The following is a 20,231-nucleotide window of genomic DNA, read 5'->3' on the forward strand; positions in this document are numbered from 1 at the left end:
ATGACAGGGAGAGGGAGATGAGAAACAGGTATTTGGGAGAAGAACTATAATATTCTTTTGCTCCTTAACATATATTTTCTCATTTCTATTAAGGTCTAATTTAATTATACCAACTTCACTGAGCCATTCTCTTATATTATATAGTATTTAAATCAATTATACTATAACACAAAACACATTATATTACAATATCTGTGTGTATATTAATCAGGTTAAAAACAGCTTGAGGACAACTTCTGTATCTTATAGTCTATATTTCAACATGACTCCAATGTCCTTGTTGACTATGATCATATTCAAGTATTAAATTTTTAAAATATTTACAAGTTTTGCAACAATATCTCAACTCCAGGCACCCAGGTAATACTACGTAAATAAAATACATGGAAAGAAAAGGCCTACTTTAAATTTCTACAGGACTTTTCTGCAATGTGTCACATTTAAAATAATATTTTCAGACACTAGATACAAGATACTTCACTTGAAAAACACTTACTTCCACAAAACTTTAATAAAGAAAGAATGTACGAAAAATGATAGCAACAGTTTCTTGAGATCGACAATAAGCATTAGTAAACTAAAAACTAGACTTCTGCCTTGTGGTTGAAGAACTTCCCATGAAAACAGCAGTTTTTCAAGTATGGTCTTCTTGAAAGAACCATTCAGGTGCTCCAAGAGGGTAAATCTATTTTCATAATAATACTAAAATATTATCTTGCAGGGAGAATAGATATTATTTAGCTGTTTACCAGGCTAAGCTTTTCATAAATGGTCCAAAAGCAATGGTAGGTAAAACCGCCACCACCTTAGCAGGCGGTAGTACCAAATGGAACTGGTAGCCAACATATTCTTCACCAATATGTACTCATAATAAAAAACAAATGTCAGCTTCATTGAAGAATATCCCACATGAAGTAGTAAAAGTTGTTTCATTTATTGTCAATCTTTGAGTATAGGTCTTTGTAATATTTCGCATGACAAACTGGGAAGCACACGTAAAGCATCTCTGCAATATGCTGAATTAAAAGGGCTACCTCAAGCGAAATCCTTGTGCAAATGAGTTGCAAGTTGTGCTAGATGGCATTTTTCACAGGCTGCCATTTTTACTTGAAAAAATCAGTCTGAGAGACAAACAATGGCTACTTGGACTTGAGTACTTGTGATTATAAAGAAACAGAAGCGACCGTTGAGAAAAATGAGGAAGGTGGCAGAGATGAAACAAGCCACATGCATATTCTAGAGGAAAAAGTTATTTTGTGATAGAGGTAGTACGTGATTTATAAATAAAATATCCCACATTTATTTTGCTCATGATGGTCACAACAGATGGAAAGTATTATCCAATTTTATTATCAGTTTTTGTTTACTATCAAAATTGAAAAGATAAACGTTATCTTTTCATTATTTTTTAAAAATATGTTCAAGTCTCTTGCTCCTTTTTGTGACCTCATCGGAAATCAGATCAGAGTCCAGGGCTGGCTGAACTACATCACAGAAAGAGTACAAGTTTCTCTTTGATCCATGGTCTTCTCTTTATACTTTACTTATTTAATATGACATTTAATATGCAGACATTTCTATCATCTCCACTACAATGCGAACTCTTAAAAAGAATAAAATTTATGTCTTACTCATCATTTTTCCCATCACTCAGAACTGTACTATGATAGACATACTCAAAAAATTATTCCTACGTAATTCATTTCCCAAAGGTCAGATATAACGCTTCTTCAAGAAACACAACACAGTTGTACTAGGTCTTCAAAATAGTACCTAAACAAATTGAAAATATGGACATATTATCAAACCTTATTTTATGTAGCCACTCTGAAAATGTTGAACACTTCCTCCTAAAACACCATCCCTTCCCCATCTCGTAGGGTGTAGTTCTTTACGAGGTTTCTTTCTCTCTCTCTGGTCATTCTTCCACAGTCTTTCTCCGATTCACTTAAGGTTGACATTTCCCAAAGTTCCATCCTCAGTCTTCTACTTGACTTCCTCTAAAACTTTCTTTTATTTTTTAAAGATTTATTTATTATTTATTTGAAAGAGGAGGGGCAGAGAGGAAGAGAGAGAGAGAGAGAGAGAGAGAGAGAGAGAGAGAGAGAGAGAGAGGGAGAGGGGTCTTCCATCCAATGGTTCACTCCCCAATTAGCTGCAATGGCCGCAGCTGCACCAATCTGAAGCCAGGAACCAGGAGCTTCCTCCAGGTCTCCCATGCAGTGAAAGGGCCCAAGGACTTGGGCCATCTTCCACTGCTTTCCCAGGCCATAGCAGAGAGCCAGATCGAAAGTGAAGCAGCCGGGTCTCGAACTGGCACCTATATGGGATGCCGGTGCTTCAGGCCAGGGTGTTAACCTGCTGCACCACAGTGCCGGCCAGCTCTAAAACTTTCTTGCATTACCTTGCCAAAACCAGGTACTTTTCTCAACCTCAGCACAATCAACATTTTGGACCAGATAATAAACTGTTGTAGGAGGATGTCTTACACATTAGCAGCATCCCTGGTCTCTATCCACCAGACGTCAGTAGTATCCCCTAGCCATTGGCAAATGTCTCCTAGGGGCCAAAGCTCCCCCTGTTGAGAATCACCAATTTAAAGTAACAAATCCAACTATTACCTACATATACAAAATGTCTTCCAAAAGTTCATGGGAAATGTGTTATTTTGAAAAAGCTAGATATAGATTTCAATATTTTTGGACCAAAATAAATGTTATCTTTTAATTCCATTTTTTCCATGAACTTTCTGAAGTTTCCTCATATAGTGTGAACTAATAAATTTGTATTCTTAGCCCAAAGCTCTTTCCTAAACACTAAGCACATATCCAACTACCTGTTTATATTCACCTCTCTTTAGATAAAGTTCAACATAACTAAATCTTAGCTCATCACTGTTTTACTTAGGGTCACTCCTTTTTCCTATCTGCTCTATTTTGAGGAATGATACAACTATCTCCACAGTCATCCAACCCACCACTCCAAAAGTCATCCTAGAAATCTTTTTCTCAGTCATAGCCGATGAATTACCAAAAGCCCAATTGCAAGGTCAAGATTTCACTTCTAGACTTTGATACTACCATTTATATTTTACAAACCAAAAACTGGAACCAGCTGTATGGCACAGTGGGTTAAGGGGCTGCCTGTGAGTCTGGCATCCCACATGAACACCAGTTTGAGTCCCAGCAGCTTCACTTCCAATCCAGCTCCTTGTTAATATGCCTGGGAAAGCAGGGGGAAAAAATCCAAGTACTTGGGCCTGTGCCACCCACATGGGAGACCCAAGCTCCTGGTTTTGGCCTGGCCCACTGCAGTCATTTGGGGAGTGAACCAATCTCAATCTTAATCTCTCTCTCTCTCTCTAACTTCGCCTTTCAATAAATAAAATAGTTTTAAAATCATCAAACTGAATGGCCAGCATTGTGGCACAATGGGTTAATCCACACCTGCAACACCAGCATCCCATATGGGCAGCAGTTTGAGTCCTGGTTGTTCCACTTCCAATCCAGCTCCATGCTAATGTGCCTGGGAAAGCAGCAGAAGACAGTCCAAGTCCTTGAGCCTCTGCACTCACATGGGAGACTCCTGGCTTTGGATTGGCCCAGCTCCAGCCATTGTGGCCATCTGTGGAGTGAACCAGTGGAATAAAGATTCTCTCTCCCTCTCTCTCTTTCTCTCTCTCTCTCTAACTCTGCCTTTCAAATAAATAAATACATCTTTAAAAAAATTTATAAATACGGGGCTGACACTGTGGCACAATGGATTAAAGCCCTGGCCTGAAGCGCTGGCATCCCATACGGACGTTGGTACGAGTCCCAGCTGCTCCTTTTCCAATCCAGCTCTCTGCTATGGCCTGGGAAAGCAGTACAAGATGGCCCAAGTCCTTGGGCCCCTGCACCCACGTGGGAGACCCAGAAGAGGCTACTGGCTCCTGGCTTCGGGTTGGCGCAGCTCCAGCCATTGTGGCCATCTGGGAAGTGAACCAGCCAATAGATGACTTCTCCCTCCCTCCCTCCTTCCCTCTCTCTCTCTCTCTCTCTCTGCCTCTGCCTCTCAAGCAAATAAATTAATCTAAAAAAAAAAAAAAAAAAAAAAAAAAAAAACAACTTGGAAAGAATCCCTTATCTTCTAGGTTTCCTGCCATTGTACCCCAGCATCAGCCAATACGGGAGGGAAATTCACTGGAACCACTTTATGGGTTACACAAGAGTTCAGCTTTGCACCCTGCCCCCATGCATAAGAAAGCCCTGTGCACCACTTCAGACCCTGTCAGCCTCACCTGTCTTTTGTTCCTGTCACCACAAAGGCAACCAGACCAACTGCACTGAGATGGCTACCTGAAAACACCTCATTTCAGGCCTATACATGTGTGCATCTCACTTGCCAGCCTAAAGCTCCCACAGCAACCACAGTCATCAGAAAACCCTTCCCTGCACTCACACATACGCAAGTCAAAAATGTGGGCAAGTTTATATCTCCTGAGATGAACCTTTGGTCAACAGAAGCCAGACGCCATTAGACAAGTTCTTCCCGTATTCCCCCCAGCAGACGGTCCTACCTACAGGACACGGGCGTGGGGATTACACAGGCCCATGCAGTCAAGCAATGTCACATTTGGCAACAGGAAGTTTGGTACCACATTTTCATGTCCCTTTCCTTCTTCACTCTGGTTTTATACGTCATAATAAGTTAGAAGTGTGTAAGACTCAACTTTCTGGGAAAGCCAGCTTAAGACATCTCACCACTCCAAAAAGCAGCTATGGTTTGTATATCACCAGGGAATTCCCAATGCCCACTAAACTGCAAGCTGCTACTTCTGCTTTCTTTTTCTTAACTGAAAAAATCTCAGAGACAGCAGAATAAAATCAAAACCTTATTGTCACAGCTTCCTCGCTACTTCTCCTAACCTACAACAACAACAACAACAACAAAAAGAACCTCCAGAATGATTAACCTCAACTGAGATCTTTGCACAAGCATACTTTAAGAAGTCTGTGAGGGACAGGCATCTGGCACAGCAGATGAAATGTTGCTGGGGCATCCTACACCCCATGTCAGAGTGCCTGTATTGGAGTCACGGCTCTGATTCTGACTCCAGCTCGCTGCTAATGCACACCTTGGGAGACAGCAGTGATGGCTGAAGTACTTGGATCCTTGACACTCATGTGGGGGAACCAAATTCAGTTCAGACATTTGGAGCAGGGGGGACTAGCAGAAGGAATTGGTGTCTCTCTCTCTCTCTCTCTTTCTCTCTCTCTCCCCTCATCCCCTTCAACCTTCTCTTTCTTTCCTTTCCATGAACTTTTAAAAATTATTTATTTATTTATTTGGAAGGCAGAGCAACAGAGTGACAGGAAGAAATACAGAGATCTTCAATCTACTGGTTCACTCTCCAAAAGGTCACAACTGCCAGGTCTGGGTTGAGTCAAAGCTAGGAACCAGAAACTCCATCCTAGTCTCCCACACAGATGGCAGGGACCCAAGAACCTGGGCCATCTTCCCCTGCTTTCCCAGGCACACCAGCAAGAAGCTGGATTGGAAGCTGAGCAGCCAGGACATGAAATGGCACTCTGATATAGGATGCTATTGTTTCAAGTAGTGTTAAATCCACTTTGCCACAATAACAGCCCCTCCACAGACTCCTTGAAGTTCCCTGATGTTAGTGTCTATGTACTACTGTGGCTTCACAATGAGGATGGTCTGAGGAAATAATGATGATGGATGCTCACCTACAAGTTTTTTCTCTTTTTCCAAGTTATTCATTGTCTGCAGGGTTGGGATTCTGACACTTTACATTATAACTCAAATTCAAGCCTCAAAGAATTCTACCCCGGTAAGCAAGCAGAGCAACGCTGAGCATTTCAAAGATAAGATGGGAGATAAAACCAAAACTATCCTATCATACAGAAACAATGTGAGAAATCATCTCACTCCATATAACATAATTCTGAAAAGTCAAATTACTAACCACATAATCTTTTCACTTTTTTTAAAGAATGTGAGGAACAGTACAAGACAGCCACTCAGCTATAATGCAACAATTAACTACCAGGATAATATCTTAAGTGGCCTTAGTCAGGGAAAAAAAATGTATTTGCCAATTAAGTTATCTAATACAAAGCAGAAAATTAATTATGTAGCTAGCATACAAGAAACTCAGAAGGGGTGACTATGTTATTCATTTATTCAACTAAGACTTACTGTACACATGTACTTTATAATAAGTATTTACTTTATAATAAGCATGAGAGAAATAAACCAAGCAAAAAAGTCTCGTGTGGGCATTGTATTATCTTGTAGGGGAAATGTTTAAAACTTCAAACACAATAACACAAAAGCTTTATCTCTGATATTGCAATAAGGAGACTGAGGAAGAAGAAATAGTAAAACTGAGACTTGGTGAGAAGGAATTACTGGGAGAAGGGGGTTTTCAGAGAACAGTGGAGGTGGAAGGCATTCTAGGCAGAAAGAATGAAACACTCCAATTTGAGGGTTCTGGGACAGCACAGAGGTTGGCATGTTAGAGAAATAGAGGCCACTGTGGCTGTTCTTCGGATAACAAAGTAACTCATTAGAATGAAGGCTGTAGAAGATGAGGCAGTTGGGAGCAGACCATGCAAAGCTTTGTAATACTAGTAATAGTACATATGGTAATAGTGGTAACAGTAATATTAAGGACTGATATAAGTCAAAAGGAATAATACAGCTTCATGTCATAATTTATACTGGTGGGCTGCTAAAATTTCCAAACTGAAAATTAAGGAAGGCTAATAGATAAACTCAATCTTCCAATGAAACATCATTATTCTACTTTCCTCTAGTTATGTAATGATCACCCTTTCAAAAGCAGGCTGATTCAGTGGGTTGATATCATAGTTACTACTACAGAAACTCTGTATTGCTGTATCTAGCACTGGTAGGTAATACTGGCAGAGCAAATCTAGCCAATTTTTTTTTTTAAGGTAGAGGCAGAGAAAAAGTGCTCCCATGCATTGATTCTCTCTTCCAAAATGCCCAAAGTGGCACAAGCTGGGCCAAAGGTGGGTTGGGGCTGGGCCAGGAAGAAGCTGGGAGCCAGCAATTCAATCTAGGTCTCCTACATGGGTGGCAGCAACCCAGTTACTCAAGCTGTCACTATAACCTCCCAGGGTCCACATTAGCAGGAAGCTGGAGTCAGGAGCCAGAAACAGGTATTGAACCCAGGTTCTCCAATGTGGGATTCAGCTGTCTTTACTACTACACTAAATAACCATCCCAAATCTGTCCAATCTTGATGAATAGGACCCCATTTCAATCCTGCACCCTGTACATTATGTGTGCCACATAAATTAAATTAGAGCAGGAATCCAAAAGGAAGGTTTAAGAAAAAGACGCCCTATTTCAGTATTTGTTTTGTGTGTGTTTCTTTTTTGCTTTTTATTGCTTGTTTTTAGCTTTGTTTTGCTTTTGTAGTATGTGTAATTTCTCTTTTCTCTAGTTAGCCTCACCAAATCTGGACCATCAAATCTTTCCTTGCCTCTTAGTGTAGTGTCATTATTTATGCCCTCTTGATTGGTTTCATGGAGTTCCCATTCTCTTTATATTCTCTTTCATATTCTCTTCATATTCTACTTTCAAAACTCACTTCATATCCTACTCGCACCAAACTATGTTGCTTTTTAAATGCTTTACTTTCTATTAATCTAAAAACAAACAAACAAACAAAAAAACCAGTAGCACCTGTTTTGTTAAGTGCCCCTAAAAGGTTCCTGAAGTACCCAGTGAACTACTATAGGAACTACGAGGCAACAACAATGATGCCTACTTTAAAAAGCAAAATTTCAGGGTCTGCTCCATGGCTCACTTGGTTAATCCTCTGCCTGCGGCACCAGCATCCCATATAGGTGCCGGGTTCCAGTCCCGGTTGCTCCTCTTCCAGTCCAGCTCTCTGCTGTGGCCCAGGAGGGCAGTGGAAGATGGCCCAAGTGCTTGGGCCCTGTACCCATGTGGGAGACCAGGAAGAAGCACCTGGCTCCTGGCTTCTGATCAGTGCAGCGCCGGCTGTGGCGGCCATTTGGGGAGTGAACCAACGGAAGGAAGACCTTTTTCTCTGTCTCTCTCACTGTCTGTAACTCTACCTGTCAAATTAAAAAAAAAAAAAAAAAGCAAAATTTCGGAGCTGATATGGTAGCACAGCAAGTGAAGCTATCATCTGCAGTGCCGGCATCCCACATGGGTACCAGTTTGCATCTTGGCTGCTCCACTCCCATCCAGCTCCTTGCTAATATACCTGGGAAAGTACTGGAAGATGGCCCAAGTGCTTGGGCCTCTGCAACCACATAGGAGACCCAGAAGAAGCTCCTGGCTCCTGGTGTCAGTCTGGCCCAGGCCAGGCCATTGTAGCCATTTGGAGAGTGAACCAGTAAGTGGATGGATGTTCTCTGTCTCTCCTTTTCTGTCTCTGTAACTCTGCCTTTCAAATAAATAAATAAATCTTAAAAAAAAAAAAGAAAAGAAAAGAAAAGCAGATGTATCACAGGGCCATAAAAGAAACAGAATATTCTAAATAAAATTACAAGTTTGATTTTCCTCATCTGAGAGGAGATACTGAAAATTCTGAGATAATTTTGACAACACTAAAAGCGATCAAAAGTTTTAAAAATAAGAACAAAGTTTTATTTTAACCTGAAATTACTCTAGTAAAAAGAAATGTAAGGTAGAAACAGGCCATATTACAAATGTGTAGCCCCACAAACCCACAAATCTCAAGACAGCCCTCCTTAGTTACACAAGAAGTTAAAGAGGTATAAGAGAACACCAATCTTTTCTTTTGGCAAGTGCTAATCATAAACAGACATGGCCTATGTGACTACTGACAGATTTAACCACCTACCCGTATTTGCTGCCATTCTATGAAAGACTATCAATATTAACAATTACAGACTGTAGCTATGAAAATACAAGGCATTCTTCACTGAGTGCACTTGCTGCGTTCTCCAGCTAGCATGATTTGCAGCAGATCAGGAAAACTCCAAAAAGAGGCTGTCTCTTCTTCAGCAAGAGAGCATCAGAGGAAAATGAAAAGGGTTTTACCACACCGGGCAGGTATTTAGTTCAAGTCTATTCAATGAACTACGCAAAGAACCACAAACTAGGAGGAGAGATATATGGACTTTTGTTTCGATAAGCTAGAAAGGCAGAACTCTCCAAATGACAGACCTCAACTCTCAGATATTTCAGAGGTAAGGTGACCAAAGCCAGTGCATAACAACTTTTAAGACCCCTTTGACACCTGATTTTCTTAAGGATATCACCTTGTCTTATTACTGAAGATTAAAGGAGAACATAAACAAAATCCAAAAAAGCAAGAAAAAAGTCATTTCTGTAACACTGTAATTACAGAATAACATTGAAATCAAGGAATCTCATCCAAAAATAATCAGGGGAACTCTGGCATCAGATTAAACCCAAGGAGCTGCAAGAAATGACCAGAAGCAGCTAACTATAAACCAGAAGTTTTGGGAACTCTGTCCACCATATCAGAATGTGCCACGTGTATCAGCAATTTCACCAACACTCCTATATTTCTTACTTGAAAGGAAAAACAAACAACACAGTTGCTTGAGGGATTACTAGAGCTCACTCTCATTCTTGATACAATTAAATTACCTTTAAGCAATCTTAATCCCTTCATCATAGTTTTTTAAACAGAGTTGAGTGCTATTTTATAAAAGGTCATTTGGCCAAGCTGATTTTCCACAATATCTGTCTCATAAGCCCACATATACATTCACTTCTAAGCTTGAAAGAAATTTAATACCTTAAGACAGATAGAGCAGGAATCAGTGACTTGAGTGCAAAATCATTATCCCACAGAAGGCAAGGAGATTCTACTCAAAAAGTCTCCCATTTAGTCATTAATAAGCACTGTGTCACCTTCAATAAAATTATTTGACATTTCTGTTTTAATAATCTCTCTCTGCAGGTCTTAAAAATTTCCTACTTTATTAGCTTCAGTACATTAAAAGACACTCTTCAGTAAAACTACATAGTAATAAATTCACAAGTATTCTTAAAGTGATTTATCATCACAAAACTAGGAAAGAAAGCAGACATTTCCACCAATAAGAGTAATTTTGGAAAGCTTAATGAAAACCCCCAATACGGTGACCAAATGTATATTACATTGGTGAAATGTAGCAACACATCTCTGCATACAACTACCTACCATTTAATGTTCATTTATCATTTCAGCTGAAAGCCTTCTAGTCCTAGGACTATAATTTGGTTCCCTATGTGAAATTTGAATATTATGTTATTAGGAAAATTTAAATAGAGAGGGAAAACTGGCATTTGTTCTTATTTAAAAAGAAGGTATATTCATGCTTAGATGCTAGTTTCTCCAATACACAGATTTTATTCTAAATTCCATTAGGTTCACAAAGGAACTGGTCATTATAGTAATTAATTTGTGAATATGTTGATTTTTTTGTGCAATACCCTTTCTACACACTGGCTAGATTTTCTATTATGATAATTTTATTTGATAATACAAAACATCATGTCATTTCAAACTGACAGAAAAATTTTTAAAATTTCAAACTATTATAAAATTTTTTCATTAATAAACCCATTTTTCTAAAATCAAATATAAATTTTAACCTGATAATCAAGATTAAAATAACGTAAATGCAAAAAGTTTGATTTTCTAAAATTTCATCCAAAAGAAAAAATGATATGAAGGGAATGAAGTATATAATCTGTCAGTTCTAAGTTTTAAGTTTCAAAAATGAACAAAGTGGTACTAGTGTTGTGGTACAGTAGTATCTCAGCATCTCTTATCACAGTGTGTGTTTGAATACTGGGTTGAGTATTGGCTACTCCCTTTCTGATCCAATTCCCTGTCTGGGAAGGCAGTCAACTGCTTGAGGGGGTCAAACAAAGTTCTTGGCTTCTGACTCTTGGCTTCAGAATGGCCCATCCCCAGACATTACGATCATGTGGGGAGTGAACCAGTGGATGGAAGACCTCTTTCTGTCTCTCTTCCTCTCTATCACTCAGCCTTTAAAATAAATAAGTCCTTAAAATAAATAAATAAATAAATAGACAAAAACTACATAATCAAACATCTGCTTAAACAATGAAGAGAAGGAGACAACACTTAAGTCCTACTGCCCCTGAGTTTGTCCAGCTTAGTGTAAAAACAGAGGATGGCCTATAAAGCTGGGATTAAGTACACGGGTCTATCTATCATTCCCAAAACTGAACTGCTAGGAACAAGTATTTTAGAGTTTGTCACCATTGCTAACTGAATTATTTTTACCTTGCATAGTTTTTTTCTTCTGTAATAGAGACTATAACCAGATAAATTAACATGATAAAATGTAGAAATGTCAAAATGATGCCAATTAGTATAATGGTAGCAGGTTTTTCTAAGATTTGAAAAATAATTTATAAATTGGGTTTTTAAGATCTGACTCTCTTTTAAGTGAAGGCCCAAATCATTCAATTTATTTTTTGGAAGACTTAAAATCAGCTTATCAATGAAAAAAGTAATTTTTTTCAAGCTTTCTAAGCTTTCCAGTATCTCATCTTTACCAGAAATCCTATTTAGTGGCAGCCAATTTGCAAATATCAAATTTAAGACTACAGATTCAGTAAAACAAGAAGAAAGAAATGAAAGTTCATTTCCAACTATTTATGTTGGAAACACTGAACAGACCAACTAGAAAAGACTGACACTGAGGGTTCCATTTTGCCATCACTCATGTTTTACATGAATAAATTTTTACATTACTTTAATCAAGAGGTAGACATCATGAATCACTTAAAGTATGCAAATTCATTATTCCTTCTTTGTGAAAGTTTGACATCTTGGCTCCTGTCACATGTTTTCAAACTAAGTATGTATTCTACTAAAAGAATATGAATAAAGAAACTAGGAGAATAACAGCTTTTTGAGTTTATGTTTTCATAAAACAAAAACAACTATATAATCTAGCAATATCAGACAGCTAGAGTCAATTTTAACATCTCTGGATCTTCAAGTTTTCTTCAAAATATTAGGGATTATCTTTACTGTGTCATAAAAAATAGTTCAAACTTATTATAACCGACTCTAACAACTAAAACACAAACAAAAGCACTTTAAATAGCAATATCCAATTAACTTTTAATAAAGATAAAAAATATTTCTATTGCCTATAGAGCTAATCCAATAAAGATTCATCAGTAAACCCGGTCATTCTGTCCTGGACCTATGAATAATAATAAGCTCAATAAGAAAAAAAAGATATTATTCAATTTTATATTCTTCTTATATTTAGAAATCAATTTCAATTTTTAAACCAATTTCACATAATTCTTCAAAAAATATTGATTTTTCTAATTCTTTATTTTTTAAAGATTTGTTTATTTATTTGAAAGGCAGAGTGACAGGGAGGGGTATCTTCCATCAGCTGATTCACTCCTTAAAACTACAACAGCTAGGTCCGAGCCAGGTCGAAGCCAGGAGCCAGAAACTACATCCTGGTCTCCCACATGGGTGGCAGGGGCCCAAGTACTTGAACCATCTTCCACTGCCTTCCCAGACACATTAGCTGAATGGGAAGCACAGTAGCCAAAACTAGAACTGGTACTCCAATATGGTTGCCAGCCTCCTAAGCAGTGGATTAACCTGTTGTAATGTAACACTAGTCCCCAATTTTTCACTTCTTGAACAAAGCACTTTCTTGTTCTTAAAGCTTTATATTAAATAGCAACTATGGTTCGGAAAATAGTTTGAGTGAAGCCTGAGGGTCTGCATATTGTGGGCTTGGTCCCAAAAGTCTTATATTAATAATTATCAGGGGCCACTGCTGTAGTGCAGTAGGTTAGTCCTCTGCCTGTGGCACCAGCATCCCATATGGGACCCGGTTCTAGTCCTGGCTGCTCCACTTCCTGTAGAGCTCTCTGCTGTGGCCTGGGAAGGTAGTGGAACATGGCCCAAGTGCTTGGGCCCCTGCACCCATGTGGGACACCTAGAAGAAGCACCTGGCTCCTGGCTTTGGATCAGCCCAGTTCTGACCATTGTGGCCATTTGGGGAGTGAACCAGCAGATGGAAGATCTTTCTCTCTGTCTCTCCCTCTCACTGTCTGTAACTCCACCTCTCAGATAAGTAAATAAAATATTTTTAAAAAATAGTTAGTAGACTAATATCAATGGTTAATGGATTAAGACTAAGGACCAGATCTAATTATAACATCTAGGAGGCTTTGCCCTTAGAAGGTAGCTTCTGGGAGAAGGTTGGCAATGTAAGCCAAATTTGGCCTACCTCACTCTCTGTGCTTCCAAGCACACCATGTTATGCTCCCTCTACAATGCTCCACATCCACAACCTTCATAAGTTACCAGACTAATAGGCCCTCCTGATCTTGGACTGTGAACCTCCAAAACTGTAAGCCAAAATAAACCTCTTTAACTCCCAAGTGGCTTCTCTCAGGTGTTTCAATTAAAGTAATAAAGAGCTGACTTATACAACAGGTTTATAAGAAAAGGTAAATAAGTAAATAAATAAAGTAGTAAAGATTTATTCAAATTACTACTTCCTCCTATTGATGATGGTGAAGAGAATGGGAGAGAAAACAATGTTTAAGAAAACTCTGACAGAAGTCAGTTTAGAGAAAATAATTTTCATCCCTTCCACTGCAATTATATTGTATTAGGGCAGTCATGGAAATGTTTATTATGAAAAAATTTGCACATATTTCAAAATGTTTTGCACCAGAATAATGTTACATTTTAATTCCATTTTCTATGAACTTTTTGAAGTACTTTTGCATTTTGTATTCAAATATTTGTATCTTTCCACACATTCAATGAAAAGAGACAATGATGATGATCTAACATTTTTTATTACAATGTGCCAGGATCCTTTGCTCAATGCAGACAATAAGTCCTCACCATAAATAACAGTAATTCTATTTTACAAATGGCAAAGGGGAGGAGGAAAGGTACAAAGAGATTAAACAATTTATTCAAAACCACATAGTCAGTGACAAGTGACAAAGCAGAGATTCAAACTCAGATGGTCTGATATCTTACCTGATTTCTGAGTAAAGGGTACACAGTATCTGGCACAACACCTGACACTCAGTCAGTACTAAACAGAAATTCAACTATGATTGTACCATTTAGCTCTGCTTTACTTACTCTGTGATAACTCTGGATTTCCTTTCAGATTCATCATCTTTGGAATTGAAGGGCCATACACATCCACATCTAACAAACCAATGGCCTTTGACTGTAAGAAAACAGAATTTACCATAAGATTATTCTCTTTATCAAAGAAAAAGAACACATCAACAATAACTCTGACTAAGAAATTTGCAAACTAATCCAAAATCACAACCTAAACTTTTTTTTTTTATTTGACAGGTAGAGTTACAGACAGTGAGAGAGAGAGAGAGAGAGAGACAAAGAGAAAGGTCTTCCTTCCGTTGGTTCACCTCCCAAATGGCTGCAACAGCCAGCGCTGTGCCAATCCGAAGCTGGACTGGAAGAGGAGCAACCAGGACTGAACCCGGCGCCCATATGGGATGCCAGCACCGCAGGCGGAGGACTAACCAAGTGAGCTACAGCACCAGCCCCACAACCTAAACTTTCAAAGCAACAGTAAGTAAAAGCATAAATTGTTTAGGATAAATTTTTTTATTGATTTACTAATATCTTCTAACTAACTGACTGGAGACATCTACCCATATGCTTTACATACTGTACTTCAGGTTTCCCATATAATCTTACACAGACTAATGTCTTTTTAACCTGAACATGATTTTGAGCACAAATTACATGTAAACAATGTTGAAATAATGATTTATAGTATCAAACAAAACCCCAGGAAGATGGAGCATTAAGTTTTGAAAAGCCAACCGAAGACACCAAAGAATACAAAATGAAAAAAGATCATAGGAATAAGATCATAAGAAACAAGTACACAGATCTGGCATAAAAAGAGACAGCAGTGCTAACAAGGCTACTGGCAGACAACCTCTTACATGTAAGCCACAGTTAGACATCCAAAGTCTTCAGAAAGATTCATAAAAAACTAAAACTGTTTTCTTTTATGACCCATCCAGCTGCTGTAGGGCAGAATATCCTAACCGGTCTCCTCACTAGCTGCCAGCTAATCAGCAGCTTAGCCAAGAATGAAAAGCAAAATTCATTCCCAAATATGTCTCTCTTCTTTCTTCTCTCCCTTACAGATGAAATCATGCTGGTACTGGTTTTCCTCATCTACAAGGGGACAGAAAGCTGACACTAACTGTATGTTTTGGAGTCTCATTTTACTCAGTCTTACGACTCTCCTCCCCCACTCTTCACATCCTGGCAAGATAAAACTCTTTACCACTCAACAATAATTTCTTAAAAACTAAAACACTCCCTCAATTACATGCTATCCATCTATTTTCAGACAAAAAATTACTTCTTAAACCTTGTTGTCTGGTTCTTACAAATTTATAAAATAAATTCAGCAATTACATTTTTGACTTTATACTGACTCAAATTGCAGTTCTAAGAAAACCACTTAATATCCCTGTGTGATTCAGTATCCTCAGAAGGGGAGAAAATGGGACTGATATTCGTCTCTACCAAAACAGCAGCTAACTACAAAATGGGAAAATAGAAAAGATACTTTACTTTTACTGTAGTAGTGATATATAAAATTCTAGTTTCAGTGAACTAAGGTGTAAGCTTTAAAACACAGGAACATTCAATGAGAAATTTTGACCCATTTAATAAGCCTTTTTCAAAATCAAAAACAAGAAAAAATTAATTTAATTAAAATTATATTAAATTTACTATGATTAGCAAGATTTTTAAATGAGTACACATAGAACCTTTAGAAATGTGGCTAATTATTAATACTACTATCTAAGGGTCAACCCCAGATGTTGTACCTATCATCCTAGAATTTCACCTCCTTTCAGTGACATCTATAAGAACTAAAAACTATCACAAATAATAAATAACAATAAAAATATTTAAGATTCTTTTTTTATTTTCTTTTACTTGAATCATTGTTAATTTTGCAATAACTATAAGGGATTAGATCCTAAGTTTCAAATTGGTATTCTAAAATCTGCCAAGGAAAAGAACAGCATTTTTACAATTATGTGTTCATAAAACAAGAACACAGCAAGTGTTCTAATATAAGGTTGTTAGTAGGGGCTAGTGTTGTAGCACAGCAGGGTTAAGACGCTGCTTGCATGCCAGCATCCCATACCAGAGCATCGATTCAAGTCCCAGCTTCTCTGCTTCCAATCCAGCTCCCTGCTAATGTGCCAAGGAAGGCAGCAGAATCTTCTGTTATTAGTTTCTCTTCATATTCTCTCTAGTTGTAGTTACTAACTGGCCTAAATTTAGATCCCAATGATCACATACAGCAAAAAGGAAACAAAGGAGGGAAAGTATGACGACTGGGAAGAAAAGGAGACAATGCCAAAGGAGGGAAGAAGAAAGGAAGGAAATTAAACAATATTATATTAAGACCCAGAGTAAACTAGACCTTTAGAGCCAGACCTATGGACAAATCACAAATTGCTAAATCATAAATGCATAATCATAACTGCTAAAACATGCCAGCCTAAATCTCTGACACGAAGACTTTTGCTGATTATATCTCTTCATTATTTGAATTCCTTCTGGGTGTCAAGCACTGATCTAAGTACAGCATGTACTCATGTACAGCAAATATTTTAGGCCTTATAGTCATATGATCCTTGTAAAACCTACTCAACACTGTCATTATAGCCAAAAAAAAAAAGAGCCAAAAATAGTACGTAAATTAACCAACATGGCTGTTTCAATAAAACTTAACAAAAATAGGTAGAATTTAGTCCACAAGCCAAAGCTTGTTGACATCCAATTTACAGAATAAACTTTTTATGACCAAGATATTCAATCAGCCAACAAAGTAATTTTGGAAAGCGAAGAGTAGGTAGAATATAGTCATCTCTTATAGTGTCAGAGGAGCAATTTCAGTAAAGCTTTACTTCCTCATCTTTAATTGATAATTTTTTTAAATAATAAAGAACATAGGGGCTGGCACTGTGGTGCAGCCGGCATCCCATATGGGGAACAGTTGTTCCACTTCCGATCCAGCTCTCTGCAATGGCCTGGGAAAGCAGTAGGTGACCCAAGTCCTTGGGCCCCTGCACCCACATGGGAGACCCAGCGCAGCTCCAGCCATTGCGGCCAACTGGGGAGTGAACCATCAGATGGAAGACCTCTCTCTCTCTCTGCCTCTCCTCTCTCTGTGTAATTCTGACTTTCAAATAAATAAATAAATCTTTAAAAAATAAAGAAAGAAAGAAAGAACATACTTTTCAGACTATTTCCCTGGAACTAACTTAGCTTTGTCTTGCTTTTATTTTATATATCATTAATAAAATCAATGTCCATCAACAGAAACACCAAAGCCAATATTAATTAAAGCCTATTGTGCTTAGAATTAGTACTGCTACTAGACCAATACAATTACCATTGCTATAAAAATAAGTTTAAACAGATTTTCAAGCCTAGAATTCAATCATGTTCAAAAGGTACCAAAAACACCTCAACTGTTTTTCTTAATTTACTCCATCATTTTTAAGTAGGCTTCTGTAAGTACATATGTAATCTTTCAACTTAAACTTCCAAACTGGTAGTTACATTATACCATGGGAAAATCAATGAGCCAGGTACAAGGCTATAAATAAATATATGCAGCTGGGTGTTTAACTAGCTAAATTTTATGAATCCTTTCCACCTCACTCCTCCTGTAATAATTACAATGAGTCAAGAAAGCTCCAATTAGGATTTTCTGTATCTTTAATTTCAACCAGGCTCAAAATAATAACCACTTAAAAAGGTCTTACAAATATACAACATATAAAAGAAAATCGTTTTTAGCAAAAATAACTATAAACTTACTATTATAAAATTTGATTGTCACCATAAACTAAATGTAAAATGCTGGTATCTAATAACGTAATATAATCTTTTCCTGACTCTCCTGCAGTACTCAAATCTAGCAGATGACATAAAACAAGACAGATCAAACCCCTAAGATATCACTTAGATTTCTGAATTTGTTTCTTTATAATTTATAACAACCTGTGAAAGCGGGAAAAGGTGGCAGAATGATTCAGAGTGATTATCCTGTTTCATCACTACTGCATGAAAGCTGCAATTTGAGAGCCTACAAGCCCTATTTTTTTGTGTTGGATTTCAAAGGCTCCAACAACAGTTTTGATACTGCTTTGTTCTTCTGACAGAATTCATACTACAGAAGACTGTAAAGCTTCATGACATGCTCTTTTATCCATGTTGTCTGCTAATAGAATCTATCAAAACAACACCTTAGAGCGCTCCCACCCAATTACTTCTAAATAAACACTCCTCTGAGAGCTACCTAAAGGTCATCCTTTCCACAGAAGTAGCCAGTAAGACTCCCATGATTCCCTGCACATTATATTCAATTTAATCTTGGACTGGCAATTGGTACTTATTCAATTTAGAGTTGACTGAAGCCTCCTCCATCTTTCAGTTTCTCCCTAGCTTTATGTCAAGCTGCCATAAGAATTTCAATCTCTTAGTAGAGAAAAATGCGTGTTTCCTAATTCTATTAGCTAGAATTAAATAAGAATCTGATTGTCAGAAGAACTAAGGGTTGAACAAGATGATAAGAGAACAATTTCCTGCTGTCTATCAAAGGACTGTCTAAATCCTCCAGTCAGGAAAGACAACCAAGGCAGTACAAAGGGAAAAGTTCTTCCAGTTGGTGGAGCACATCAGAGATGACTTTACAAAAAGTATGGAAAGATCCCAAATGATACGGCAACTGCTTGCAAAAGAGCTAAAAATATAGATATGGGGAAATAATAGATTTCAAATTGAATACTCTATCATGCAGCAGAAAGAAACCTGAAGGATCACTCTTGTCTTCTACTCATTTTTTAGGGATAGAGAAAGGGAAGCCCAGAGAGAACGCCAATGCTGGGCTAGCATCTAAGTCTCTCTACAACATAGCAATTACATTAACAACCACCAGCCACTCACCTGTAACTTCCTCTTCTCTTCCACTCGCCCTCTTTTCACTTCACTGCAGACACTGCCCCTTGGAGTTTCTTAAACACATGTGTCCTGCACCTGCCTCAGAGCTTTTGCAGTTACCACTCCTTCAGCCTGCAGTTCTGCTCCTGCCACCACCACCACTCCCAACTCCCCCATCCACGTGGTCTCTCTCTCATCCTTCAAGCCTTAACGCAACACACCCACATAGTAAAGGCTTTCACTGGCTGCCCTATTTAATTATGGCAATCACCTCACCACCACACCACCCATTTCCCATTTCCCCTCCTGCTTCTCTCAGATTCTTTAGCATCTACATCGGTATTCAATATACTATACATTTACTTATTGATTGTGTCTCTCCCTTTATAATGTAAATTCCATGAGGGTAAGGGCTTTCTATGTTTTGTTCACTACCAGAACTACAACCCAGAAACTACAACAGCTAGCAGTCATGAAGATTCCCTATTTTATTCCAGAAATTCTGATTCACTAGGGCTGGGCTGGATTCCAACAAACTGCCTGTTTAACACTCTAGGGTAAACGGATACCACAATATATAAACAGAAATACATAATATACAGGAAAAAAGAGGTGAAAATTTGCTGTAAGGGCCCAAGCCTTGGGACCAGCAGGATCACAGCAATAATAATCCACAGTAATCAACAGTCACATTGAAGAGTTTGTTTTAAAGTATTTTAGAGGCATTGAATGGGATATGTATACAAAAAATTATTGTTTATCTGAAATATAAATTTAAATAGGTATCTTATCTTTTTTATTTGATAAATCTGGCAATCCTACTCTAGCATCTCTTCTCAATAGAACAGCCAGAAGTACTCAGCTGAAATATAAGCCTGATCATGTTATTCTTCTGATCAAAACCCTTCATTGACACCAATTCCCCTCCCCATTTCATTCATGTTAAATGTTCTTACAATCATTTACTAGACCTTACATAATCCAGCCAGATCCCCAGCCGTCTTCTGCATCCCAATTCTACTAACTTTTCATCTCCTATTGCTCCATTCTACTTCCTTTAGAAGCCACACTGACCTTCTTACTATTCCTTGAACAGCAAGCTAAGCACGCTCCCACCTATTGGCCTTTGCACCAGCTGCTCCTTCTCCCTGACACAGTCACGCTGCCTACCTTCCCA

General features: G+C 38.1%; 1 protein-coding gene across 5 annotated transcripts in view; it reads right to left on the bottom strand.

Annotated features, from left to right (window-relative positions):
* Window positions 1-20,231, bottom strand: part of NUBPL (NUBP iron-sulfur cluster assembly factor, mitochondrial) — a 310,868-nt gene that overhangs the window by 165,664 nt on the left and 124,973 nt on the right. For all 5 annotated transcript variants that reach the window (XM_062205302.1, XM_062205303.1, XM_062205304.1 and 2 more), the window contains one exon: window positions 14,171-14,261. In XM_062205302.1, the coding sequence (XP_062061286.1) occupies window positions 14,171-14,261 (91 nt within the window). The remainder of the gene's footprint in view (window positions 1-14,170; window positions 14,262-20,231) is intronic.

The sequence above is a fragment of the Lepus europaeus genome, chromosome 11, assembly GCF_033115175.1.
Source record: "Lepus europaeus isolate LE1 chromosome 11, mLepTim1.pri, whole genome shotgun sequence".
Classification (NCBI taxonomy): Eukaryota; Metazoa; Chordata; class Mammalia; order Lagomorpha; family Leporidae; genus Lepus; species Lepus europaeus.